General features: G+C 45.5%; 2 protein-coding genes across 3 annotated transcripts in view; one reads left to right on the forward strand and one right to left on the reverse strand.

Moving 5' to 3' along the window:
• The window catches only part of LOC132782104 (protein FAM83G), a 50,871-nt gene extending 29,541 nt beyond the window's left edge, over positions 1-21,330 (reverse strand). The window contains exons 1-2 of one of the 2 annotated variants that reach the window (XM_060786782.2): positions 20,158-21,329; positions 4,017-4,184 (exon numbers count right to left, since the gene is read on the reverse strand). In XM_060786782.2, the coding sequence (XP_060642765.2) occupies positions 4,017-4,184; positions 20,158-20,628 (639 nt within the window). In that variant the 5' untranslated portion in view covers positions 20,629-21,329. Of the gene's footprint in view, positions 1-4,016; positions 4,185-20,157 lie in introns of both variants that reach the window. The other variant, XM_060786783.2, reaches the window with a different exon arrangement.
• The window catches only part of LOC137097903 (sodium/mannose cotransporter SLC5A10-like), an 87,635-nt gene that overhangs the window by 43,894 nt on the left and 16,445 nt on the right, over positions 1-27,296 (forward strand). The window contains exons 10-11 of the mRNA XM_067473315.1: positions 22,628-22,735; positions 23,652-23,802. Coding sequence (XP_067329416.1) covers positions 22,628-22,735; positions 23,652-23,802 — 259 coding nt within the window. The remainder of the gene's footprint in view (positions 1-22,627; positions 22,736-23,651; positions 23,803-27,296) is intronic.

Below are 27,296 nucleotides of genomic sequence, written 5' to 3' on the forward strand. Positions count from 1 at the left end.
CCACTCTAAACACCTTCACAGAAGCATACGAGAAGCTCGGCCTGTCATTCAACATCGAGAAAACCAAAGTGCTCTTCCAGCGGGCACCAGCCAATCCCTCTCCAATGCCAGAAATACAGCTTAATGGTGTAACATTAGAAAATGTTGACCATTTCCGCTCCCTTGGCAGCCACCTCTCCACAAAAGTCAACATTGACACTGAAACACAACACCGCCTGAGCTCTGCGAGTGCAGCATTCTTCAAAATGAAGGACCGGAACATCTGTAGGGATACCAAGGTGCTTGTTTATAAAGCCATTGTCCTCCCAACCCTGCTATACGCCTGCGAAACGTGGACTGTCTACAGACGTCACATGCAACTCCTGGAACGATTCCATCAGCGTTGCCTCCGAAAAATCCTGCAAATCTCTTGGGAGGACAGGCAGACAAATATCAGCGTGCTGGAAGAAGCAAAGACCACCAGCATTGAAGCGATGCTCCTCCGCCATCAACTCCACTGGAATGGCAACGTTGTCTGGATGCCTGACCACCGTCTCCCAAAGCAGTTGCTCTACTCTGAACTCAAGAATGGAAACCAGAATGTCGTTAGGAAGGAGAAGAGATTTAAAGACGGGCTCAAAGCCAATCTTAAAAACTCTGGCATAGACACTTAGAACTGGGAAGCCCTGTCCCCTGAGCGCTCCAGCTGGAGGTCAGTTGTGACCAGCAATGCTGTAGAATTTGAAGAGGCACGAATGGAGGCCAAAAGAGAGAAACGTGCCAAGAGGAAGGTGCGTCAAGCCAACCCCGACACTACCGCCATCCATCTGGAAACCGATGCCCTCACTGCGGGAGAAGATGCAGGTCAAGAATAGGGCTCCACAGTCACCTACGGACCCACCGCCAAGACACGAGAAATGTGCATTACTACGATAGAAAAATGAAATGCAGAGATATAGGATAGTTGATACTGGGCTTGCAAACAGTCCGAGTGCAAGGGACCCAGGTATCCAAGAGGAGCTTGGTTTGCATTGCCCCTTAGTTGCATGAAATAGCATCCTTTTGCTTTTCTCCCAGGGTTGCTACAGTCTCAGCAGCACCCTGAAAGTTAACTATTAACAGGGGCTTAAAGCCAGCCTGCAAAAGCCTTTTAAAAAGTATCTCTTTGGTCCAGAGACCGCCCTTTTTCCTGGGGATGAGATCTCCATTTTGGAGAAGCTCTCCTGCCTTCTTCAGTTTAGGAAAAGCCTCAGATGTGCTTGTGGTCAAACTAGGCAGCTTGGACAGGCCATCATGAGTACTTATCCTCTTGCCTTTGAAACTGATGCTGAGCTCAGATAGGGGAAGAAATGCTCTTTATAAAGATAGCAGCTCAACGCTGGGGTAGAGAATATCTCAGGATTTCTCTGCCATTGGGAGAGGCTCTATTACTTTATCTCCCAAAGCAGTTGCTCTACTCTGAACTTAAGAACAGAAAACAGAATGTTGGTGGACAGGAAAAGAGATTTAAAGATGGCCTCAAAGCCAACCTTAAAAACTCTGGCATAGACACTGAGAACTGGGAAGCCCTGGCCCGTGAGTGCTCCAGCTGGAGGTCAGCTGTGACCAGCAGTGCTGCAGAATTCAAGGAGGCATGAGTGGAGAGTGAAAGAGAGAAACGTGCCAGGAGGAAGGCGTGTCAAGCCAACCCCGACCGGGACCGCCTTCCACCTGGAAACCAATGCCCTCACTGCGGAAGAAGATGCAGAGCAAGAATAGGGCTCCACAGCCACATGCGGACCCACAAGGAAACCCATAATGGAAGACCATCTTACTCGTCCAACGAGGGATCGCCTAAGTAAGTAAGTAAGTATTACTTTATCCCCAAACTAACCTTGAGCTTAGATAGGGAAAGACCTGCTCTTTCTAAAAAATAGCAGCTCAGCGCTAGGGTAAAGAATCCCAGGATTTTTCTACCGTTGGGGGAAGTTAACTCAGCAGCTGAAGAAAAAAGGAAGGAAGGAAGGGACATCTATATAATTCCACAAGTTGACTGTTTGTGTTTGTAACTTCAACAAGCTGTGCCAAGTCTGTCAAGGACTTTGAGAAATAAATATTCTGTTTGATGTTCAAATCTGGAGTGGCCTCAGTTGCTGAGAATCCTAAGCTTGGTTTTTGTAGGTTTTTTGGGCTATATAGCCATGGTCTAGAGCCATGATGGCGAACCTATGACACGTGTGTCAACACTGACACACGTAGCCATTTTCGATGACACACAGCCACATGCGGCCGCATACAGAGAAGATGGGGCCGCATCCCAATGAGGACATTTTATCCTTGGCTCCTACACCAGCATTTTTCTATAATGCTGAGATATATGGCATTATAGAAAAAGTAGGTAAATTAAATAATTAGTTTTTGGTTTATTAAATACAGTTATATATTACAATAATATATTTTTGTTATTAAACTATAAGTATCATGAAATTATGGTTTTTTTCTTGAAGTGACATACCACTCGAGTTATGCTCGGTTTTTTGGCAAGTATTGACACACCAAGCTCAAAAGGTTGCTCATCATTGGTCTAGAGGCATTCTCTCCTGACGTTTCGCCTGCATCTATGGCAAGCATCCTCAGAGGTAGTGAGAATCCTAAGCTTCTAAGAAAGGCACCCGCAGTTCACCCAGATAAAGAGAGAAGCACATCTTAGTTTTAACTTTATAATGTCTGGGTGTGACGGCACAATCTTAATAGGCCACAGGTGGGAACGTGAGCCCACAATGCGATGCGGCAGCGAAACAGCCCAACGCGATTCTAGGCTCTCTACGTGGGGTTGCCTTTGAAGACAGCTCGGAAGCTCCAACTAGTCCAACGCTCAGCAGCCATGATTTTAACAGGAGCGGAGCGCAGGGAGCATACAACCCCCTGTTGCGCCAACTCCACTGGCTACCGATCTGCTACCGGGCTGAATTCAAAGTGCTGGCGTTGGCCTTTAAAGCCCTAAACGGTTCCGGCCCAAGCTACCTATCTGACCGCATCTCTGCCTATGAACCCACCAGGACTTTGAGATCTTCCGGGGAGACCCTGCTCTCGATCCCGCCTGCTTCTCAGGCTCGGCTGGCGGGGACGAGAGATAGGGCCTTCTCGGTGGTGGCTCCTCGGCTGTGGAACGCCCTTCCTACAGACATTAGACTAGCACCATCTCTAATGGTATTCCGCAAAAAAGTGAAGACCTGGCTGTTTGAGCAGGCGTTTGAATAATTAGTGCAATGATTGGTTAATGAACACTGGAATGGAACAATGGATGACGAATCTGGATCATGTTTTTGATGACGAGACGACAGTGAATGGGTATTGTAGTGACTGTTTATTAATTGTGTAATGTGTTGGGTTGTTGGCTGTTTCTATACTGTAGCACTGAATTTTTGCTGTTTGTATTTGTTGTGAACCGCTGTGAGTTGCCTTCGGGCTGAGAACAGCGGTATATAAGTAAGGTAAATAAATAAGGTAAATAAATAAATAGGCTGCATCAAAAGGAGCGCAGTGTCGAGATTTAGGGAAATCAAATTCCCACTCTGTTTTGCTTTGGTTGCATCTCACCAGGAACAATAACCCTGTGTCCAGTTGTGGGCAAAACAATTCAAGGAGGAGACGGAGAAGATGGAATATGTCCAGAGAAAGGAGACCGAACAGTCAACAATGAATCCTGAAATCTCTCTGCTGGGAATTGTAGTTCCCTCCCCAAAAGGAAACACCTGCCAGGTGGCTGGGAGACTTTGCCCCGCAATGAGTCAAGCCCGTATGCTAGAGCGTTGCAGAGGCCGAAGGGCAAAGCTCACGCGGTTTCGTTTTTTAAGCCTGTGGCCGATGCACTTTCTCCCCAGAATCATAAACACATTCCAGCCTCCGGCTTGAAGGTCTCTTTGCCTCATCATCCCGGCTTGGCTGCTTTTTATTGTGCTGCCTAAACCTTTGCCGGGCTTTCCGCCCCAGGAATGCAGTAGAGTCGAACTGGAGGAGCTCCGAAATGCCTAGAAAGGGGATGTGTTTTGCCTTACCTTGAGGTGCCCGGTGTGCATGAGGGCTCGCTCGCACATCTGGAGGAAATATTTCAGGTTGGACTCATCCACAATGATATAGACGGCCACTTTACGCTTGAAGCCAGCCTCAATGAGGTCCTTGAAGATGTCCACGTCGGTGAACATGTCCATGACCACGGCAATAACCTGCAGAGATAGCAAAACAGGGCCGTTAGGTTTGCCCCCGAGGCTGAGAGAGTGCGACCCACCCAATGGGTTTCCATCTCCAAACAGGGATTCAAACCCAATCCTTGGATGGGAGGCCAGCAATTAATACCAGCTTGTATTTCGAAAGAAGGAACTTCTCTGCTCTTTGAACGTTTCGGACTTGCACCCTCGATTGTGGCAAAATAGACACGAGGAAGAACTTCCTGGCTGTGAGAGCCGTTCAGCAGTGGAACTCTCTGCCCTGGAGTGTGGTGGAGGTTCCTTCTTTGGAAGCTTTTAAACAGAGGCTGGATGGCCATCTGTCAGGGGTGATTTGAATGCAATATTCCTGCTTCTTGGCAGAATGGGGTTGGACTGGATGGCCCATGAGGTCTCTTCCAACTCTTTGATTCTATGATTCTTGAATGAGGAAGCTCTGTTCCATTCGCTCCCACTTTTAGTGTCACCTTTGCTTTGCCTGTCCCACTCCATTTTATCCTTTTTAGTTTTAGGGAGTTGTAGTTGCTGGGATTTATAGTTCACCTAAAATCTAAGAGCATTCTGAACTCCATCAAAGATAGAATTGGACCAAACTAGGCACGGACACTCAATACTCCCAAATGTGGACACTGGTGGAGTTTGGAGGGAAATAGACCTTGACATTTGGGAGATGTAGTTGCTGGGATTTATAGTTCGCCTAAAAACAAAGAGGATTCCGAACTCCAACAAAGAAGGAATTGAACCAAACTTGGCACACAGAACTCCCATGACCAACAGCAAATACTGGGAAGGTTTTGTTGGCATTGACCTTGCATTTGGGAGTTGTAGTTCACCTACATCCAGAAAGTGGACTCAAACAATGATGGATTTGGACTATACTTGCCACGGACACTCAATACTCCCAAATGTGAACACTGGTGGGGTTTGGAGAGAAATAGACCTTGACATTTGGGAGTTGTAATTGCTGGGATTTATATTTCACCTAAAAACAAAGAGCATTCTGAACCCCACCAATTACAGAATTGGGCAAAACTTCCCACACAGAAGCCCCATGACCAACAGAAAATACGATGTTTTCTGATGGTCTTTGGATACCCCTCTGACATCCGACTGCTACAGGGTCCTGACCCCCAGGTTGAGAAACACTGCTTAACAACAACTCTGTGAGGAAGCCCTTGCCAAACTATAGATCTCATTGCCATGAGCTACGGTCCTTCAAGTGGTACCAAATCACATTTGTTCTGGACTGTCAGTGCAACCTCCGTCCGGTATTCAACTCTTTAAATCTTTGGAAACTACAACTCCCTAGGCTCTATTGACTGGCCAAAGATCTAACTCAAGTTTCCTGTCTCGTGGAAGGCCTGTTGACTTGGGATGGATCATGCCCCAAGACTTTTTATTGCCTCTTCCTCACTTCCTTGTGGTTTTCCTCTTTAATCGGCCCGATTACGTTTCATACTCGGAGCCTTTGATTCGGAGATAATAATCAAAGGTGGCCCAGATGCGAAAGGCTCATTAAAACCCGTCCGGGCTTCCTCTCTGTAGGAGGCAGGGAGGCGGCCGCTTCGCCCACACGGCTCCGGTTGGGAAACCGAGGCACGCCGCAAAGGCTGGGTGCAAACAGCGGGAAATGCCGACGTCCAGCTTCTGATGTTCTCTCCTGACATTCTTCGGGAGCGTCTTCCTGAACTCCTGGCCCTTTAATCATCTCTACAGCTGTTCATAATAACAGCTGGTAGCCTCTTTGTGTCACCCTACGCATCGTTAAACTGTGGAACTCACTGCTACAAGATTGTACATCATTCCACTATGGAACTCACAGCTAAAAAATTCCGCATACTTAAACTATGGAACTTACTGCCACAGGATTGCATAGAGGAAGCCATAAAATAGCTAATAGTTAAGCTATGGAACTCATGACCACTGGACTGCAGAGGAACTAATTGCCACAAAATTGAACATTGTTAAACTATGGAACTCGCTGCCACAAAACTGCATATATTTAAGTTTGGAACTCTGTTCCACAGTACTGGAAATAATTAAGCTATGGAACTAACTGCTAAAGGATTGTATATCGTGGAACTATAGAACTCATTACTGCAAGATTGTCCATAGTTCAATCATGGAAGTGACTGCCTCAAAACTGTGAACAAGCCATAGAGCTCAGCGCCTCAAGACTGTGCTTTGTTAAACTCTGGAACTCTCTGCCACAAGATTATATACAGTTACACTGTAGCACACACGCTACAAAACTAAACAGAGTTAAGTTATGGAACTCACTGCCACAAGAGTGTACATAGTGAAATTGTGGACTGCCACACGGTTGAGCATGGTTAAAGTATGGAACTCGCTGTCACAAGATTACATACAGTTAAACAGTGGAACAAGATTATATATAGTTAAACAGCAAAACTCACTGTTACAAGATTATATATGTGTATACGTGTGTGTGTGTGTGTGTGTGAGTATACACAAACAAAGATACACATGCATACATACTATGGAACTCACTGCCACAATATGGGACTCACTGCCAAAATGCTATATGTATGTACATGCATTTGTGTATCTATATACACACACACAAAAATACATAATATATACATACCATGGAACTCAATTAGCAAGATATATATATATATATGTGTGTGTGTGTGTGTGTGTGTGTGTGTGTTGTGTGTTGTGTGTGTGTATATATATATAGAGAGAGGGGGGGGTTAAGCTGTGGAACTCATTGTCACAATATTACATATATAGTTAAACTATGGAACTCACTGCCCCAAGATTATATAGAGAGTGAGGGAGATGGAGAGAGAATTATGCTGTGGAACCCATTGTCACAAGATTACATATATAGTTAAACTATGGAACTCACTGCCACAAGATTATAGAGAGGGGGGAGGGGGAGAGAAGGGGAGAGAGAGTTAAGCTGTGGAACTCACTGTCACAAGATTACATGTATAGTTAAACTATGGAACTCACTGCCACAAGATTATATGTAGAGACGGGGGGAAGGAGGGGGAGAGAAATTAAAAAGTTAAGCTGTGGAACTCACTGCCACAAGATTACATGTACAGTTAAACTATGGAACTCACTGCCACAGGATTATAGAGAGAGGGGGGAGAGAGGGGGAGAGAGGGGGAGAGAGGGGGGAGAGTTAAGCTGTGGAACTCACTGCCACAAGATTACATATATAGTTAAACTATAAAACTCATTGCCACAAGATTATATATACAGCAAAACTATGGAACTCATTGCCACCAGGAAATGGTTGAATTTATACCCTCTTGGCTTTGCTAGAAGATTGTGGCTCGCAAATCTGGCTTTTTGGCTACCATCTGGCAACAGGATTAATGGGCAAAAGGTTTGCACAAACCTGGTTAGGTCAACAGCAACCAGAGTTGGCAAGCAAAGGCCGCCCTGTTTGCTTTCAAGCATCGGCATGTGTTTACTTGCGATATTTGTCCTGTTTGGAAACCCCAAACAGCATTCTGATCCACTTCCCTTCAAAGAGGCAAAAGTTCCCTTTTGGATTCAGGGCATTTTAAAAAATTCCCAGGCTTCTAGGGCGAGTATGCTGTTCTCTTGCATTCCTCGCAGTTCAAGAGGACAGAAAGGGAAAGAGATTGGCACAAAGGCAATTAGAACCAGTTTGCTGACCTCAGGCGGGTTTTTCACTTTCCGCATAATTCATTAATTCACATCATTGTGTGCAAAGGATGCAAATCCGCGTGGAACTTGCTTGCTTTGTGTTATTACCTCTTGGCGATTATGTATTTCCTTCTAAAACCCTACTCTGCGATTTCTCCCTTGCTGTGTACGTTGCATTGACATGCATAGAATGTATTTTGGGAGCTGTAGTTTTTGCAAGGTCTTGAGCCTTCTCTGACAATGAGTGCAAGCTACAACTCCCAGGATCCCATAGCATCGAGCCATGACAGTGCACTCATTTGACAAGAGAGTGTTTGCCCATTGCCTTCCTTCAAAACAGAACTTGATCCTTATTGGTGGTCTCCCATCCAAGGGCCAATCAGGTCTGACCCTGTTTAGCATCCAAGTCCTGCTGACTAACAGATGGCCATGCATTCATTTGACAAGAGAGTGTTTGGCCATTGCCTTGAAGGAAATAGAGCTTGGTACTTATTGTCGGTCTCCCATCCAACAGCCAACTAGGTCTGACCCTGCTTAGCATCCACGTCCTGTTGACTAACAGATGGCCATGCATTCGTTTGACAAGAGAGTGTTTGGCCATTGCCTTGAAGGAAATAGAGCTTGATACTTATTGTCGGTCTCCCATCCAGGGACCATCTAGGTCTGACCCTGTTTAGCATCCAAGTCCTGTTGACTAACAGATGGTCATGCATTCGTTTGACAAGAGAGTGTTTGGCCATTGCCTTGAAGGAAATAGACCTTGGTACTTATTGTCGGTCTCCCATCCAAGGGCCGACTAGGTCTGACCCTGCTTAGCATCCAAGTCCTGTTGACTAACAGATGGCCATGCATTTGTTTGACAAGAGAGTGTTTGGCCTTTGCCTTGAAGGAAATAGAACTTGGTACTTATTGTCGGTCTCCCATCCAAGGAACGACCAGGTCTGACCTTGCTTAGCATCCAAGTCCTGTTGACTAACAGATGGCCAAAGACTTGACAGTCAAAGCAGTGCCAAACTGCATGAATTCCACAATGTAGAGGCACCCACAGCTTTAGTCAACAAGGACTTGAATGCTAAGCAGGGTCAGCCCTGGTTGGCCCTTGGATGGGCGTTTTGAGGATATCTGCAAAAGACTTGGTACCTATCCCATACATTTATTTGCATGGTCTCCCATGCAAGGACCGACCAGGTCTGACCCTGCTTAGCATCCAAGTCCTAAGTGATGCCAAGCTGCATCAGTTTCACAGTGTAGATGCACCCATAGCTGTTTGTCATCAAGGACTTGAATGCTAAGCAGGGTCAGCCCTGGTTGGCCCTTGGATGGGCGTTTTGAGGATATCTGCAAAAGACTTGGTACCTATCCCATACATTTATTTGCATGGTCTCCCATGCAAGGACCGACCAGGTCTGACCCTGCTTAGCATCCAAGTCCTAAGTGATGCCAAGCTGCATCAGTTTCACAGTGTAGATGCACCCATAGCTGTTTGTCATCAAGGACTTGAATACTAAGCAGGGTCGGCCCCGGGTGCCCTTGGATGGCAATTGTGAGGATATCTGCAAAAGACATGGTACCTATCCCATACATTTATTTGCATGGTCTCCCATCCAAGGACCGACCAGGTCTGACCCCGCTTAGCATCCAAGTCCTGTTGACTAACAGATGGCCAAAAACTTGGCAGTCAAAGCAATGCCAAGCTACATCAATTCCACAGTGTAGAGGCACCTGTAGGTGTTCATCAACAAGGACTTGAATGCTAAGCAGGGTTGGTCCTGGTTGGCCTTTGGATGGGCATTTTGAGGCTATCTGCAAAAGACTTGGTACCTATCCCATAGCAGGCCGACCCTGCTTAGCATCCAAGTCCTGTTGACTAACAGATGGCCAAAGACTTGGCAGTCAAAGCAATGCCAAACTGCATCAATTCCATACATTTATTTGCATGGTCTCCCATCCAAGGACTGACCAGGTCTGACCCTGCTTAGTATCCAAGTCCTAAGCGATGCCAAACTGCATCAGTTCCACACTGTAGAGGCACCCATCGTTGTTCGTCAACAAGGACTTGAATGCTAAGCAGGGTCGGCCCTGGTTGGCCCTTGGATGGGCATTTTGAGGATATCTGCAGAAGACTTGGTATTTATCCCATACATATATTTGCATGGTCTCCCATCCAAGGACCGACCAGGTCTGACCCTGCTTAGCATCCAAGTTCTGTTGACTAACAGATGGCCAAAAACTTGGCAGTCAAAGCAATGCCAAACTGCATTAATTCCACAATGTAGAGGCACCCGTAGCTATTCGTCAACAAGGACTTGAATGCTAAGCAGGGTCGGCCTTGGTTGGCCCTTGGATGGGCATTTTGGGGATATCTGCAAAAGACTTATTTGCATGCTAAAACTCAACAAATCTACTTATTTTGTTGAGCCTTTCAGCCAGTTGTATCTGGACACAAAAATTCAAATTATGGGCTCGTTCATGTCATTAATTTTTTGCAAGCCAGCATTCGGAAAATGCCGTCGGCCGGCATTTTTGGACGGATTAGGTGTTTAGAAACTATAGAGCCCAAGGGGAGATTCCTTCTCAAATTGTTTGCCAAACATTCAGAAGCAAGAAGGCAGTCATGGCAGTATCAGCACGTTCTGATTCTTAAATACTGGAAGGGGTCCCTAAAGGACATCTAGTCTGACCCCTTTCCTGAAATGATTGGGATATTTGGGCCTTCTTTTCCCACCGACTGAAATGTGGCACCTGGTTTCCTAAACAGCTAGAAAAAAAAAACACATTGTGAGATTAGAAAGTTTACCTGTTTGGGAAGCCGCAGGTAAGAACAAAGTTTGCAACCCACACCTGTTTGCTCTCCTCCTGTCCTTTCATCTCTAAGCTGCCAAACGCTTGGCGGCCTGTAATTACTTCACCCAGAATTGCAATATGCATATCTACATATATGCATTGCATGAGGTAGGGATAAAAATCACAGTCATGATGCCAGAGAAGCAAATGTAAAGTATCGTTTTGGTTTGATGTGATTAGATTCGAAATAATTGTATGGTTTTGAAAGGCGGTGAGTCGCTTTGGGTCTCGACGCAGGAGGAAAAGTAGGATAACAATGATGATAACAACAACAAAAACAAAATAATAATGATTGGGTTGTTGTGAGTTTTCTGGGCTATATGGCCATGTTCCAGAAGCATTCTCTCCTGATGTTTCACCTGCATCTATGGCAGGCATCCTCAAAGATTGTGAGATTGTGAAAACCTCACAACCTCTGAGGATGCCTGCCATAGATGCAGGCAAAATGTCAGGAGAGAATGCTTCTGGAACATGGCCATACAGGCCAGAAAACTCACAACAACCCCGTGATTCTGGTCATGAAAGCCTTTGCCAATACAATAATAATGACGGTGTTGAAGGCTTTCATGTCCTGAATCACTGGATTGGTGTGAGTTTTCTGGGCTGTATGGCCATGTTCCAGAAGCATTCTCTCCTGACGTTTCGCCCATATCTATGGCAGGCACCCTCAGAGGTTGTGAGGTCTGTTGGAAACTAAGCAAGTGTGAAATATTGCCCAGGGTGGGAGAAAGAACTCTTGTCTGTTGGAGGCAAGGCTGAATACTGCAATTGGCCAGCTTGATTAGCACTGAATAGCCTTGCAGCTGGGAAAAGTGGAAGGCAAAAGGAAGAGGGGCCGACCAAGGGCAAGATGGATGGATGGCATCCTTGAAGTGACTGGACTGACCTTGAAGGAGCTGGGGGTGGTGACGGCCGACAGGGAGCTCTGGCGTGGGCTGGTCCATGAGGTCACGAAGAGTCGGAGACGACTGAACGAATGAACAACAAGCCTTGCAGCTTCAAAGCCTGGCTGTATCCTGCCTGGAGGCATCCTTCATTGGGAGGTGATTAGCTGGCCTTGATTCTTTCTTCTCTGGAATTCCCCTGTTGTTGTTTTTTAGTGTTATTCTTTATTTGCTGTCCTAATTTTTGAAGTTTTTTAAAATACTTGTAGCCAGATTATGTTCATTTTCATGGTTTCCTCCTTACTATGGAATAGTCCACCTGCTTGTGGATTTCAATGACGTCTCTGTGTAGTCTGACATGGTAGTTGCTAGTGTGGTCCAGCATTTCTGTGTTCTCAAATAATATATTGTGTTGAGGCAGGAAGCAGCCAGGCTTTGAAGCTGCAAGGCCATTCGATGCTAATCAAGCTGACCAATTGCAACATTCACACTTGCCTCCAACAGGCAAGAGTTCTTTCTCCCACCCTGGACATTATTCCACAGATATATAAACCTCACTTGCCTAGTTTCCAAAAGATCTCACAACCTCTGAGGGTGTGGGTGAAATGTCAGGAGAGAATGCTTCTGGAACATGGCCATATAGCCTGGAAAACTCACAGCAACCCATGCGAGCCATGTTTATAGATCTGAAAGGATGTGACGTTGAGGAAAGAGACAAGCTTGTTTTCTTCTGCTCTGGACAGTAGGACACATGGATTCAAATGGGAGGCAATAATAATAATAATAATAATAATAATAATAATAATAATAATAATAATAATAGCAGCAGGGAAATAATAATAATAGGGAAATAATAATAATCATAACAATAATAATCATCATCTAATAATGATAATAATAATAATCACACTGGGTGCAGTGCCTAAAGACCTTGGCCTGCACTTAAAAACAATCAGCGCTGACAAAATTACCATCTGCGAGCTGCAAAAGGCCACCTTACTTGGATCTGTACGCATTACTTGCTGATACATCACACAGTCCTAGACACTTGGGAAGTGTCTGATGTGTGATCCAATACAACAACAACAACAACAACAACATAATAATAATAATTGTAACCTAGACCAACCATCCAATCCATCTTTGAAGTTGTTGTTTGGCAAGGACTTTTGCCTTTTCTACCAATGAGTGCCAAACTACAACTCCCAGGATCCCATAGAATTGAGCCATGGCAGTTCAAGTGGCATCAAACTGCATTAATTCTATAGTTTAGATGCAACCATTATGTAATGCATAATATTAGATATCCCTTGCTCGTTGGAGATGGGTTGTTTTTCTGTGCCGAAGGAGGCTGTCTCCGGAGACCTTTGTCCTTCGATGCATTCTGCTGTCACTTTATGGTTCTAAATTATGCGTTGAGCTCATCCCAAGGCTTGTTTTGCTTCCAAGGTTCAAGGACGGGAAGCTTGGAATAGGATTAAAAGCTTCTCTGGGTTTAAACCAGAAAGGGATGCATTCGTTTTGCTTCCAGTTTCAGTGGGGCGTGAAATCCATTCCTGGTTTTTGATCTCTATGTTGCTAAAGAGTTTCAGCACCACGGACAGTGTATTCCAGACCTCCCAAACTTTGCTCCTCCCAGGGCTTTGGCCTTCAAGTCCCAGCAGTCCCATCAAAACAACCAAGAATTCTGGGAGCTGTAGTCCCAAACATCTGGAGGATCAAAAAGTTTGAGAACCACCAAACTAGCCAAAACCTGGAGTGGATTCAGTGGACCACTGACACAGATCATAGAATCATAGAATCAAAGAGTTGGAAGAGACCTCATGGGCCATCCAGTCCAACCCCCTGCCAAGAAGCAGGAATGTTGCATTCAAATCACCCCTGACAGATGGCCATGCAGCCTCTGTTTAAAAACTTCCAAAGAAGGAGCCTCCACCACACTCCGGGGCAGAGAGTTCCACTGCTGAACGGCTCTCACAGTCAGGAAGTTCTTCCTCATGTTCAGATCTGCCATCTACTGTGGGTGTGTAGTTTTATATAGTCTTTAGCCTTCTTTTCACTAAACTATAACTCCCATGATCCCATAAGTATTGAGCCATGGCAGTTCAGTGGGTAGTAAACTGCATTTAATTCTGCAGTGCGGATGCATTTGTGGCCATCTTCAACTGATCAAGATCCACCTGCCATGTTGAATTTTGCAGCGGAAACCCTGCAATTGATGCTTGCTTTGGTTCAGAATATTATTATTATTATTATTATTATTATTATTATTAGGTTCTTGTAGGTTTTTTCGGGCTATAGGGCCATGTTCTAGAGGCATTTAGAACATGCCTCTAGAACATGGCCCTATAGCCCGAAAAAACCTACAAGAACCTAGTGATTCCAGCCATGAAAGCCTTCGACAATACATCATTATTATTATTGACACAACAGCATAGTATGTCACAGCAAACAAGATCTATATGCTGGATTTCGTATCACAAAATCACAAGTCGAACACTTCCCAAGCGTCTAGGACTGTGTGATATATTTTTGATGCGTATTATTATTATTATTATTATTATTATTATTATTATTGTATCTCATGTCACCAGTTGAAACCCAAACGGTCACCAGTTGAAACCCAAAGTCCATCTCTTTTTGGATATTGGCATCCGGAGGTAGACTTCCTCTGGATCAGGAGGCTCCACAAATCCCTGTTGACTCATGCTAGCAATCGCTCCTGCATCCGGCAAAGGCCCAAATGAATACCTGGGTTGCATTGCAAGATGCTGACGGTGCGATTGTCCCACATGCGTTCCTTGTAATGACCGTACCGACATGTACGCTCTCATCCACCCCCAGAGTCCTCTTTGCTCATTGGCCATCGGACTATGCAACTTTTCCAGCCTCTGCTTCGTTATCAGAAGCAGGACATTGGCTGGATGGCCATCTGTCAGGGGTGATTTGAATGCAATATTCCTGCTTCTTGGCAGGGGGTTGGACTGGATGGCCCATGAGGTCTCTTCCAACTCTTTGATTCTATGATTCTATGATTTGGAGTTTAACTACTCCTGGATGAGGAGGCTCCATTCTTAACTATGACTTATGTGTTGGACTACAACTCCCAGGCTCTGGTAGCAGGCTTTTAGGAGTTGTAGTCCAGCCCTTCTGTATGGCAAGCTGTGGAAATCTGGAAGGTATAAAACCAAATATGAATTTTGTATCTTGATAAAGAGATTAAAATGGAATAATAATAATAATAATAGTGTCAAAAGAGAGTGCACCATGACATTAAGCTGACTAATCAGTGCAATGTCTTTGGCAAGACTCCTGGAACAGGAAACTAGTCTATACGTGCATCTACACCAAACATGGGCATACTTGGGCCCTCCAGGTGTTTTGGACTTCAACTCCCATAATTCCTAACAGCCTCAGGCCCTTTCCTTTTCCCACTTTTCCAAAAAGCAAGATTTTCTTTTGGAATTTTGTAAAAAAGTGGGGGTTTCTTTCAGATTTTTTTTGCAAAACTTGGGGTTTTGTTTTGGAATTTTTGCAAATGCCCTTTCCTTCTTGCCCTCAGCCTCTTAAGCAGAAAAAAGGGAAAGGAAGGTGACTGAGGCTGTCGGGAATTGTGGGAACTGAAGTCCAAAACACCTGGAAGGCCCAAGTTTGCCCATGCCTGATCTGCTCTGTGGAATGAATGCAGTTTCTCCCCACTTGAACTGCAATGGTTCAATACTATGGAGTCTGGGAGTTGTACTTTCCCCAGATCTGCAAGTCGCTTCAGATGTGAGAGAATTGGCCATCTGCATGGACGTTGCTCAGGGGGACGCCCAGATGTTTTACCATCCTGTGGGAGGCTTCTCTCATGTCCCCACATGAGAAGCTAGAGCTGACAGACGGGAGCTCACCCCGCTCCCATGATCTGTGCCACTGACCTTTCAGTCAGCAGTTTAGCCAGCACCGGGGCACCCTTATTTTTTAATAATGTCATTGTTGAATTTTAATTTTTGTGTGTTTCTGGGTTTCGGGTTATATCCCGTGTGGGCTTTAAGAGAGATAAAGTGGTATAGAAATAATAATTATGACAATAATAACAATAATAATATTCTATAAATGGTCGGATGAACCTTGTGACCTTGCCCCTTGAACCCTGGCATTGTCGGACTGGGCACTGAAGGTCAAAGAGGAGGAACTGGAACAGGCCAAAAAGAATTATTGGTAATATAGTATAATTATATAATATTATATTATTATATATTATATTATTATATTTATTTAAATACCGTATATTTAATTTTACTATATATAAATTATATATTATGTTACTGTATATTAGCACTGAGCTGCTGAACTTGCTGGCCGAAAGGTCGCAGGTTCGAATCCGGGGAGCGGCATGAACTCCCGCTGTTAGCCCCAGCTTCTGCCAACCTAGCAGTTTGAAAACATGCAAATGTGAGTAGATCAATAGGTATCGCTCTGGCGGGAAGTTAACAGCGCTACATGAAGTCATGCTGGCCACATGACCTTGGAGGCGTCTATGGATCTGCCGCGGAGGCCCTTTTTTCGGTGCCACCACCGTCTCAAGCACGGTTGGTGGAGACGAGAGAGTGGGCCTTCTCCGTGGTGGCCCCCCAGCTTTGGAATACCCTCTCTAGAGAGATTTGGTTAGCTCCCACTCTTCAAGCCTTTCGGGCTAGTTTAAAAACATGGTTCTTCAGACACGCTTTTGACAGTGGCTCAGTGGGTTAAAGCACTGAGCTGCTGAACTTGCTGATCGAAAGGTTACAGGTTCGAATCGAGGGAGCGGAATGAGCTCCCGCTGTTAGCCCCAGCTTCTGCCAACCTAGCAGTTTGAAAACATGCAAATGTGAGTAGATCAATAGGTACTGCTCTGGTAGGAAGGTAACAGCGCTACATGAAGTCATGCTGGCCACATGACCTTGGAGGCGTCTATGGACAGTGCTGGCTCTTTGGCTTAGAAATGGAGATGAGCACCAACCCCCATCTGTTGGCTCACTAAGTATCTCCCGGATTCTTTTCCTTTGTTGCTCTTCATCATAGTCTTGCTCGCAAGTAGTTTTCCTGCCTCTCCTAATACAACTAGTATTACTATCTATCTATTACTAGTTACTATCACTGCCAGCAGTTACTAGTTACTATCACTGCCAGCAGACTCTATCACAACACTTAATGTCAAGGGGAAACCTTTACCTACTGTATATTAATTATATTAATTATTATTATAATATAACAAAATAGCATATACGTAGCATTGAAAAATAATATAATATAAAACACACACACACAAACATATATAGAATAATATAATAATAATAATAATAATAATAATAATAATATATTTAAGCCATTGAAAAATATTATAGTAAAATAATAAATAATCAAACTCCCATGATTCCATAGCCTTGGGCATTGCAGTTCAAGTGGGATCAAACTGCATTCATTCTGCTGTGTAGATGCACCTATAGACTCCATGAGTTTGATGCCTTTAAAAGAAATTGCACCGACTAGCCAGCCTAATCTCATGCACCACTCTCTTTTGACATTATTATTATTAGTTTGAATCCAGACCGAAACCAAAGGAGCAAAAGTTGGAACCAAAGTGTATTTTGGAGCAGAAAGGTGTGGGCCCCTCTCCTCCTTGCCTCAATTATCTTTTATGGTGTGACACCATCCAAGTTGCGGCCCAAGCTGTTCTTCTGGATGGAAATGGTTGTTTACGATTTATATTGGGGAGATATATATATATGTGTGTGTGTGTGTGTGTGTGTGTGTGTGTGTGACAGCCCTTGATCATGTTTGGTCTTGCAACAGCCTGAGAAGTAGGTCACCTTTCCACCCATTTTACAGATGGGAAACTGAGATCTTGCAAGGAGTTGCCTCAGGTCAAAGGAACAAGGCTGACGCTCTCCCAGTGGAGCGAACCGTGGAGTCAAAGAAACTGCCATTTCCATCTTCTTTCTGCTTAGGTATTATGTACCTTTGTCAAACTACAGCTCCCAGGCTATGCTTTCCCATGCTGTCATGGAGCATTCACATTTGGGTAGCTCCTGCTAGGATCACGATACCCATGGATGATGCTGGATGGGGGATTCTCGGAGCTGTGATCCGAAAACGACCCCATGTTTAATTGTGTGTATGTGTTTTTCCCACAATAGCTAAGTCAATGTTATTTATATCCAACATTTCCCTCTTAAACCAGACTCAAAAGTGAATAGTACTACAACTCCCATTACCCATGTTGGCGGGGGATTCTGTGGACTGTCAAGCTGCATTAACCTTACACCCAATTGATGGTTTGCTGAGTCAAGGCCCCAAAACGAATCCCCAAATACGGGACAAACACACACCCCTCTCACCTAAAAATCCCTTTCGGTGACGGAAAGGCAATATCTGCTCCCAGGTTGGGGTATTGGCTATCAACCAAGAGGCAGTGAGCTCATCCCAGAAGAGACCAGGCTTGCCCCATGCGTCATGTTCCCAAAACATCAAGGTGTGTGGGGAAAACCCCTCCAATACACCCACAAATATGTTAGGACCTTTCTTCAGGAGGAAGTTGAATGGGTGCTGGAGAGACAACATCTGCTCCAAAGGTTATTGTGGGGTTTTCAGGCTGTATGGCCATGTTTCAGTAGCATTCTCTCCTGATGTTTCACCTGCATCTTTGGCAAGCATCGTACAGGTGAAAAATCAGGAAAGAATGCTACTGGAACATGGCCATATGGCCCAAAAAACTCACAACAACCCAGTGATTCTGGCCATGAAAGACTTTGACAACACATCTACTCCTAAGTTGGGATATTGGCCGTAAACTGAAAGGACGAAAGTTCATCTGTGCGTCATGTTCCCAAAAGGCATAAGTCAAACCCCAAAACAATGCCACTGCCCATTGAGCAAGCCAAATGGGGGATTCTTGGAGTTGTGATCCAAAAAGGAAACCTTTCCCATGTTCGATGGGGGAGGTTCCCACATATTAGGAGGGATGATGGTGATGTCCTGCTCTTCTCTCTTAAGCCAGACTCAAAGCTCAGCATTCCTTTATTGGCTGGGCAGGATTCTGGCGACTGTAGTCCAACACTATTCCGAAACCAACTTGGGGAATTTGCAGTAGTGCTACAGTGTAGACCAAGGGGGTCCCCAAACTTCGCTGGACTGTAATTTGAAAAGTTCACGAATCTTCTGCACACGGCACAGATCATCTTATTTGTAGTGCAAAGAAAACACGAAAGAATGATACACAATATTTAGAGTTGGGAATAACTTGAACCAACATAAACTTACCAATGTTTCAATGGGAAGTTTGAGAATGATTTTGGCTGGGGAGAGAGTCAAGTTAATGAGGATTGTTGTTGTTGTGGGCCTTCAAGTTTTCAGACCCAGGGCAACCCTAAGTCTAATGTTTATGCATAAAGGCTGGGTCAAGGATCTTGGAAGGCCGCATCAGGCCTGCAAGCCTTAGCATGGAACCCCTACAGTGTGTAGAATAATAGAATAATAGTGTATGAGACACTGCATGGGCCATCTAGTCCAGGCAGGGGCAAATTTTGGCCCTCCAGGTGTTTTGGACTTTAACTCTCACAATTCCTAACAGCCTCAGGCCCCTTCCTTTCCCCCCTCAGCTAAACCCTAAGCCAAAAATTCCAAAAGAAAACCCCACATTTTGCAAAAATGCCAAAGGAAAATCCCAGTTTTTGCCAAATTCCAAAACAAACCCCCACTTTTTGCAAAAACTGCAAAACAAACCCCCGCTTTTTGCAAAATTCCAATAGAAAACCCTACTTTTTGTAAAAATCCAAAACAAAACCCCACTTTTTACAAAAAATTCAAAAGAAAACCCCACATTCTGCAGAATTCCAAAACAAAACACATTTTGCAAAAATTCCAAAAGAAAACCCTACTTTTTGTAAAATTCCAAAACAAAACACCACATTTTGCAAAATTCCAAAAGAAAACTTCACATCTTGCAAAAATTCCAAACAAAACCCCGCTTTTTGCAAAAATTCAAAAGAAAACCCCACATTCTGCAGAATTCCAAAAACAAAATCTCACTTTTTGCTAAATTCCAAAATAAAACACTACATTTTGCAAAAATTCCAACAGAAAACCCCACATTTTGCAAAATTCAAAAATAAAACTTCACATTTTGCAAAATTCCAAAACAAAACCCCACATTTTGGAGAAAGGGGGGAAAAGGAAAGGGCCTGAGGCTGTTAGGAATTGTGGGAGTTGGAAGTCCAAAGCACCTGGAGGGAGGGCCCAAATTGGCCCATGCCTGATCTAGTCTAACTCATTTCTGCCAGGCAGGAAAAGCACAATTAAGGCACCCCCGACAGATGGCCATCCATCCTCTGTTGAAAAGCCTCCAAGGAAGGAGCTTCTGCAACAGTTTGTAGTCAGTGGTTCCCAACCTTTGGGTCTCCAGGTGTTTGGACTTCAGCTCCCACACTTCCTAACAGCTGGTATTTCTGGGTGTTGAAGTCCAAAACACACAGGGCCCAAAGGTTGGGAACTACTGCTGTAGATGCACCCAAAGTGTGGGTTGCTATGGCATAAGACGAATCCCCCAAATGTGGAGAGGTCCCATCTCTCACCTTCTGGGCTTGAGCGATCATCTTTCGGACCACCTCCTTGATGTGAGGCTGGCAGTCAATGGGGGGCTGCATGTAGACGGTGGCCCTGGTCACCCCTCGGTAAGCGATGGTCTCCGGCCAGCCCAGGTCCAGCTGCGGGATGGACCGGTCCGACTTCTCCGGCCAATACTCCAAAGAGTGCTCTGGTCCCGCATCTCCATTCAGGTCCGAGCGTTCCTCTCCGTGCCGTACGTGCTCCGACCCGGGGTCATAGGTCTCCAAGTTGTCCAGGATCTTCTTGAGTTCCAGCTCGGAGAGGAAATCCCGGATGTTCTCTTTCTTGAGAACCTCGTAGAAGGCCTCCGGTCCTTTGGAAACCAGAGCTTCCAGGGCCAAGCGTTGCTCTTCGCTGTAGAAGAACTCCGGCTTGGATTCGGAGGACCTCCAATTGACGTGGCTGTCGTCCAGACACTGGACCTGGGAGTAAGCCATGCTTGATTTCTTTAACTTACAAAATAAAACCACAATAAATAGAAAGGAGAAATAATTTAGCGTATCCCTGAGTCGGATGAGTAGCAGCTAATAAGGTTTCTAACCGAGGCCCTTAACAACCCCTTGTAAACACTTTCCCCTTTGGGTCCAATCCTTGCAAATATGTGTATTATACTATATATTAAGAATTATTTAAATGTTACAGCCGTTTTCTCGGTTTGTTCATCATCTCAATGCACTAAAAAGCAGGTTTTGTGCCGGGTTACTTTTCGCCCAGGAAGAACAATGTGAAAAAATGTGGCGCAAAATCCCAATATTCTCGTGCCAACTTTCTGATAGTTCACGGCCTCCTTTCCCATGGGAAAATGAGCAAAAATAACATGTCAGGAGCTTCCAGCATTGCGGAAATGGGAGCAGGACAGAACGGAGAGAGCTTTGCTCGTCTTTATCTGTCAAAATCCAAAGTTTCTGGAGATTCTGGAGTCGATTCCTTCCTCAATTCCGGCTGGTGTTTCTGATTTCCGACTCCAACTCTTGCCTTCCCTTGCTTTCCTGTTGTTGTTTTTCCCAGTCTCTCTCTTGGATTCCTTTGGAGGACTGTTGGCCGGTTCTCTGCCAGGAATGAAATCCACAGGAGTGTCAGGGAAGAAAGGAGTGAGAAAAAGAAAGAGAGGAAAGAGTGGCTGGCTCCTCCCTGCCCTACCTGCCGTCACATGCTGTTGGCAAGCCCTTGCCTCGGCTTGCCCCGGTTAACTCCTTCGCACCCATGCCTTCTTTCCGAAGATAAAGGGCAGGAAACTGACTCATCCCTGGGCCTGGAGGAGGCTCACATCATCGGCCGGGGCGGGAGACGTAGTGCGTCCAGCTGGGATGGAGGCCTGCCAGGTGGAACACATACCCTTTGTGTTTGCACATTACCTGTTGGCTGCCTTCGAACCTTATCTCCGAGGATTTCGCCTTTCAAACTTGTGTTTGCTTTCTGGAAGATAGGCCTTTTATGGCCCTTGGGTGTTAAGTCCCTTTGGGGCCAAAAGGGCATTTAAATAATGTGGTTTATTACCGCTTTAAATGTCACGGCTCAATGGTATGGAATCCTGGGAGCTGTAGTTTTCTAAGGCCAATGCTGTGGGAATCCTGGAAGGTGTAGTTTTCTAAGGCTAGTGCTGTGGGAATGCTGGAAGCTGTAGTTTTCAGGGCCAATGCTGTGGGAATCCTGGAAAGTGTAGTTTTCCAAGGCCAGTGCTGTGGGAATCTTGGAAGCTGTAGTTTTCCAGGGCCAATACTGTGGGAATCCTGGAAGCTGTAGTTTTCTGGAGCCAATGCTGTGGGAATCCTGGAAGCTGTAGTTTTCCAAGGCCAATGCTCTGGGAATCCTGGAAGCTGTAGTTTTCCAGTGCCAATGCTGTGGGAATCCTGGAAGCTGTAGTTTTCTGGAGGCAATGCTGTGGGAATCCTGGAAGCTGTAGTTTTCCAGGACCAATGCTGTGGAATCCTGAGAGGTGTAGTTTCCAAAGGCCAATGCTGTGGAATCTTGGGAGGTGTAGTTTTCCAGGGCCAATGCTGTGGAATCCTGAGTGGTGTAGTTTCCAAAGGCCAATGTTGTGGAATATTGGAAGGTGTAGTTTCCCAGGGCCAATGCTGCAAGAATCCTGGAAGGCATAGTTTTCCAAGGCCAGTGCTGTGGAATCTTGAGAGGTATAGTTTTCCAAGGCCAGTACTGTGGGAATCCTGGAATCTCTAGTTTTCCAAGACGAATGCTGAGGGAATCCTGGGAGCTCTAGTTTTTTCAAGGTTTTCAGCCTTCTCTGTCCAAGACAGCTGGGGCCTCCTCACCAACTACAATTCCCAGGATTCCATAGCATGGACCAATGGCAGGTAAAGAGGGGGGCCAAACTGGATTAAGTCTCCAGTGTAGATACAGTCAGGTCTGTAGGTGTGTTGTGCTGCTGGGAGACAATGTCGATTTTCAACTTTCTCCTTCCCTTGTGTTGCTTTTCAGATGACGTTGGCTGTGTCGACCCCATTGAATGCACCCGGATCTGTGGGGCTGAAGTGGGGTGCTCCAACATTGCTTACCCCAAACTTGTGATGGAACTGATGCCAAGCGGTAAGACCTTCCAGGCATGGATCTGGCCTCATCTTCAACCCAGTTTACCAGTTTTGTCTCTCCTCCTCCTGCTCCTCCTCCTCCTCTTTGTCTTCTTCTTCCACCTCCTCCTCTCCTTTCTTTTCCTCCTCTTTATCCTCCCCTCCTTCCTTCCCCATCCTCTACATCCCATTCTTCCTCCTCGTCTTCTTCCTGCTTCAACTTATTTTCCTCTTTTCTACCTCTGTTACTTTATCACTTCTTCCTTCTCTTCTCTTTCCCCCCTCCTTCACCTTTCTTTCTTTGTCTTCCTCCTCCTTTTGTTCTTCTTTCTCTTCCTCTTCCTCCTCCTCTTCTTCCTCTTCCTTCTCCCCTTCTTCATCACTTCCTTCATCACATTGTTCTCCTCCTCCTCCTCTTCCTATTCTTCATTTCTTTTCCCCTCCTCCCTCTTCCTCCTTTTCTTTTTCCTTCGTCGTCTTCTTCTCCATCCCATTCTTCCTCACCTCTTCCTCCTCTCCTCCTCCTCCTCCTCTTCTTCTTCCTTCATCTTCTTCTCATTTTTCTATTTCCACTTCTTCATCAACTCCTCCTTCTCTTTTTTTCCCCTCCTTCACTATCTTCTTCTTCCTCTCCTCCTCCCCTCCTTCCTTCCTTCCTTCCTTCCTTCCTTCCTTCCTTCCTTCCTCCCTCCCTTCCTTCCCTTTGTCTCCTTTTATTCTCCAACCAGATACCCATCCCATCAGTACACCACTGAATGCCAACTCCCAGTGGACGAGGGGATTCTGGGTGTTGCAGTGTCCTCCAAAAGGAAGCTTCCTTAGGCTGAGAAGAAACATCTCCCTCTGGCTTTGACCGAGGCCAGCCCTGTGTTGTTGTCCTCTGAAAGGCCAATGAGTGCCTCATTGGTGGATGATGGTGGTCTTTGCCCCTCCAGGCCTGCGAGGCTTGATGATTGCGGTCATGATGGCCGCCCTGATGTCCTCGCTGACTTCCGTCTTCAACAGCAGCAGTGCCCTTTTCACCATGGACATCTGGAGGAAGGTGCGCCAGGGGGCCACCGAGAAGGAGCTCCTGGCAGTCGGAAGGTACGGCGGGCCCTCAAGGACCACTGGGCTTCTCCCTAGGAATCCCTAGTTTAGGGGTCCTCAAAGCTCTTCAGCAGAGAGCCAGTTCAGGGTTTCTCAGACTTGTTGTTGTTGTTGTTGTTGTTGTTGTTGTTGTTGTTGTTGTTGTGTGCCTTCAAATTATTTCAGACTCAGGATGGCCCCTGAGTCTGAAGGCAATCCTCTCAAAGAGTTTTCTTGTCAAGATTGATTCAAAGGAGTCTTGCTTTTGTCTTCCTCTGAGGCTGAGAGAGTGTGGCTTGTCTAAAGTCACCACTAGGTTAAGAGCCACAATCCGAGGTTCACACCACCATGCCACACTTTATGAATTCTTTCCCTCTCTGTTTCCTACCTACCTTCCTTTCTCCCTTCCCTCCTTCTCTTTCTATTTCCTACTTATCTTTCTTTTTCCGTCCCTCCTTCCCTCTCTTTTTCTTACCTACCCTTTTTCTACCTTTCTTCTCTTCTTTCTTTCTTTCTCTTTCTCTCTCTCTCTTCTCTTCCTCCTCTCTCTGTTTCCTTCCTTCCTTTCTTTCTCCTCTTCCTTCCCTCTCTGTTTTCTTCCTTCCTTCCTTTATTTCTTTCTCACTTCTTTTTCTTCCCTCTCTTCTTTCTTTCTTTCTTTCTTTCTCCTCTTCCCTCTTTTTTCCTACCTACCTACCTACCTACCTACCTGTCTTCTCTTCCTTCTCTCACTTTTTCTTTCTTTCTTTCCTTCCTTCCTTCCTTCTCTTCTTACCTGCCATTCTCTCCCCCTTTCTTCTCTTCCTTCCCTCTCTGTTCCCTACCTCCCTTTCTTTCTCTTCTTCCTTCGCTCTCTCTTTCCTACCTACCTTCCTTTCTTCTCTTCCTTACCTCCCTTTTTCTTACCTACCTTACTTTCTCCCTTTCTTCTCTTCCCCTTCTCTCTTTTTACTACCTATCTTTCTTTCTCCCTTTCTTCTCTTCCTTCCCTCTCTATTTTCTACCTACCTTTCTTTCTCTCTTTCTTCTCTCCCTTCTCTCTCTGTTTCCTTCCTACCTTTCTTTCTTCCTTTTCTCCTTCCCTCTCGTTTCCTTGCCTCCTTTTCTTTCATTCTTTCTCTCCCCTCCCTATTTTGGTGGGAAATGGAGAGAGGAAAGGAAGGGAAAGGAAAGGAAAGGAGAGTTAAAGAGCAAGAAGAGGATGGCAGAGAAGAAGAGAAGAAAGAGAGAAAGAAAGAAAGAGAGAGGCAAGGAAGAGAAGGAAGGAAGGAAGGAAGGAAGGAAAAAGAGAGAGAAGAAGAGAAAGAAAGGGAGGTAGGGAACAGAGAGGGAAGGAAGAGAAGAGCAGGGTGCACATGGTGGTGGCATAAACAGCGAGTCTAAAGTTTAGGACGTGGGCCGGGGAAGTGACTTTGGTGGGCTGGATTTGGCCCGCGGGCCATAGTTTGAAGGCCCCTGCTCTTGGTCCTTTGGTGCAATTCTGTAATCAACTTCCAGCAGTTATCACCATCAACATCACCATGTTATTCCTTCCCCACCTCTCCTTATTACAACGCTCGAGGCGAGTTACAACATAGCTCAAGAGACGTAATCATTATATAAAATACACACATTAAAGGTTTCTACGAAATGCATATATTAAAACACGCAGAACAAAGATTAGAATATAGTGAGTATAAAATTAATTACCAAAACTGGCTGCGTAGGCCTTCTGGAAGAGATGGGTCATCAGAAGTTGTCTTTGAGTCCTCCAGTGCATTCTGGGCTCAACTGGTGTCAGGTGGAATTGGTGATAAAGGGGGTAAGAAATGGGGGGTGGTCTAGATGGCCTCAGAGGGTCCCATTTTCCTGCTCCGGAGTAAGTGAAACCCCAAACATACTTTTTGGCCATTGTTTTGTGTTTGAGTCCTCCAGTGCATTCTGGGCTCAACTGGGGTCAGATGGAATTGGTGATAAAGGGGGTAAGAAATGGGGGGTGGTCTAGGTGGCCTCAGAGGGTCCCATTTTCCTGCTCCGGAGTAAGTGAAACCCCGAACATAAACAATACCTTTTGCCCATTGTGTTTTTGGCATCTCTTTCTCCACCGTGGCCTCAGTCTCACCGTCTGAGAAATGGGTTGAGTCCCATTTTTGGAAGAGACAGAGCGGTAACCTAATTGGCAGGCTGAAGCATTAATTATTCGAGTCGCCTGACGGGCGGGGGCTATTTCTTGATTTGGCTTCACTTCATCTCTTCGCTGCCTTTGGAACCCCAGGCGCCACAATAAAACCAACTACAAAGAGAAGGAAAACATTAATGACGAGCATTGCCAAACAAGAGTTAGAGAGCAGGGCTGTTGTTTCGAATTCCTTCAGGCAGCGGCATGCAAGGAGCATCTACATGGTGGAATGAATCCAGTTTAACACCGCTTTAACTGCCCTGGCTCTAGGCTACAGAGTCCTCAGAGTTGGCGTTTGCTTTAGAGGCCCCTCTTAAAAGGTACAATGCTATGTTATCATATAAGTTGCAGTTTTACAAGGGCCTTCTCTGCCAAAGGGTGCAAAGGACCTTATAAAACTGTAACTCCCAGGATTGAACCCTTAAAGTGGGACCAAACTGCAGTAAATCTTGCCAATCGAAAGGTTGACAGTTCGAAGCCTGGGTTGGGGTGAGCTTAACCGCCCTGGCTCAAGACTATGGAGTCTTTAAAGCCTCCACGTTAGAGGCTCAATGCTATGTCATCCTGGAAGTTGCAGTTTTACAAGGGCCTTCTCTGCCAAAGTGTGCAAATCCCATGTAAAACTGCAACTCCCAGGGTAACATAGCATTGAGACCTTAAAGTGGGGCCAAACTGCATTAATTTTGCAGTGCAGATGCAAGGCCAGGCTTTAGCACAGCAGGTTAACCGCCAGCTGCAGTAAATCTTGCCAATCGAAAGGTTGGCAGTTCAAAACCTGGGTCGGGGTGAGCTTAACTGCCCTGGCTCAAGGCTATGAAGTCCTGGGAGTTCGCATTTGCTTTAAAGGCTCAATGCTATGTTATCCTGGGAGTTGCAGTTTTACAAGGGCCTTCTCTGCCAAAGAGTCCAAAGGTCCTTGTAAAACTGCAACTCCCAGGATAGCATAGCATTGAGCCCTTAAAGTGGGGTCAAACTGCATTAGTTTTGCAGTGTAGATGCAGGGCCGGGCTTTAGCACAGCAGGTTATCCGCCAGCTGCAGTAAATCTTGCCAATCGAAAGGTTGACAGTTCGAAGCCTGGGCGGGGTGAGCTTAACTGCCCTGGCTCAAGACTATGGAGTCTTTAAAGCCTCCACGTTAGAGGCTCGATGCTATTTTATCCTAGAAGTTGCAGTTTTACAAGGGTCTTCTCTGCCAAAGAGTCCAAAGGTCCTTGTAAAACTGCAGCTCCCAGGATAGCATAGCATTGAGCCCTTAAAGTGGGCCCAAACTGTATTAGTTCAACAGTGTATATGCAGGGCCGGGCTTTAGAACAGTAGGTTATCCGCCAGCTGCAGTAAACCTTGCCAATCGAA

The sequence above is a fragment of the Anolis sagrei genome, chromosome X (genome assembly GCF_037176765.1).
Source record: "Anolis sagrei isolate rAnoSag1 chromosome X, rAnoSag1.mat, whole genome shotgun sequence".
NCBI classification, from domain to species: Eukaryota; Metazoa; Chordata; class Lepidosauria; order Squamata; family Dactyloidae; genus Anolis; species Anolis sagrei.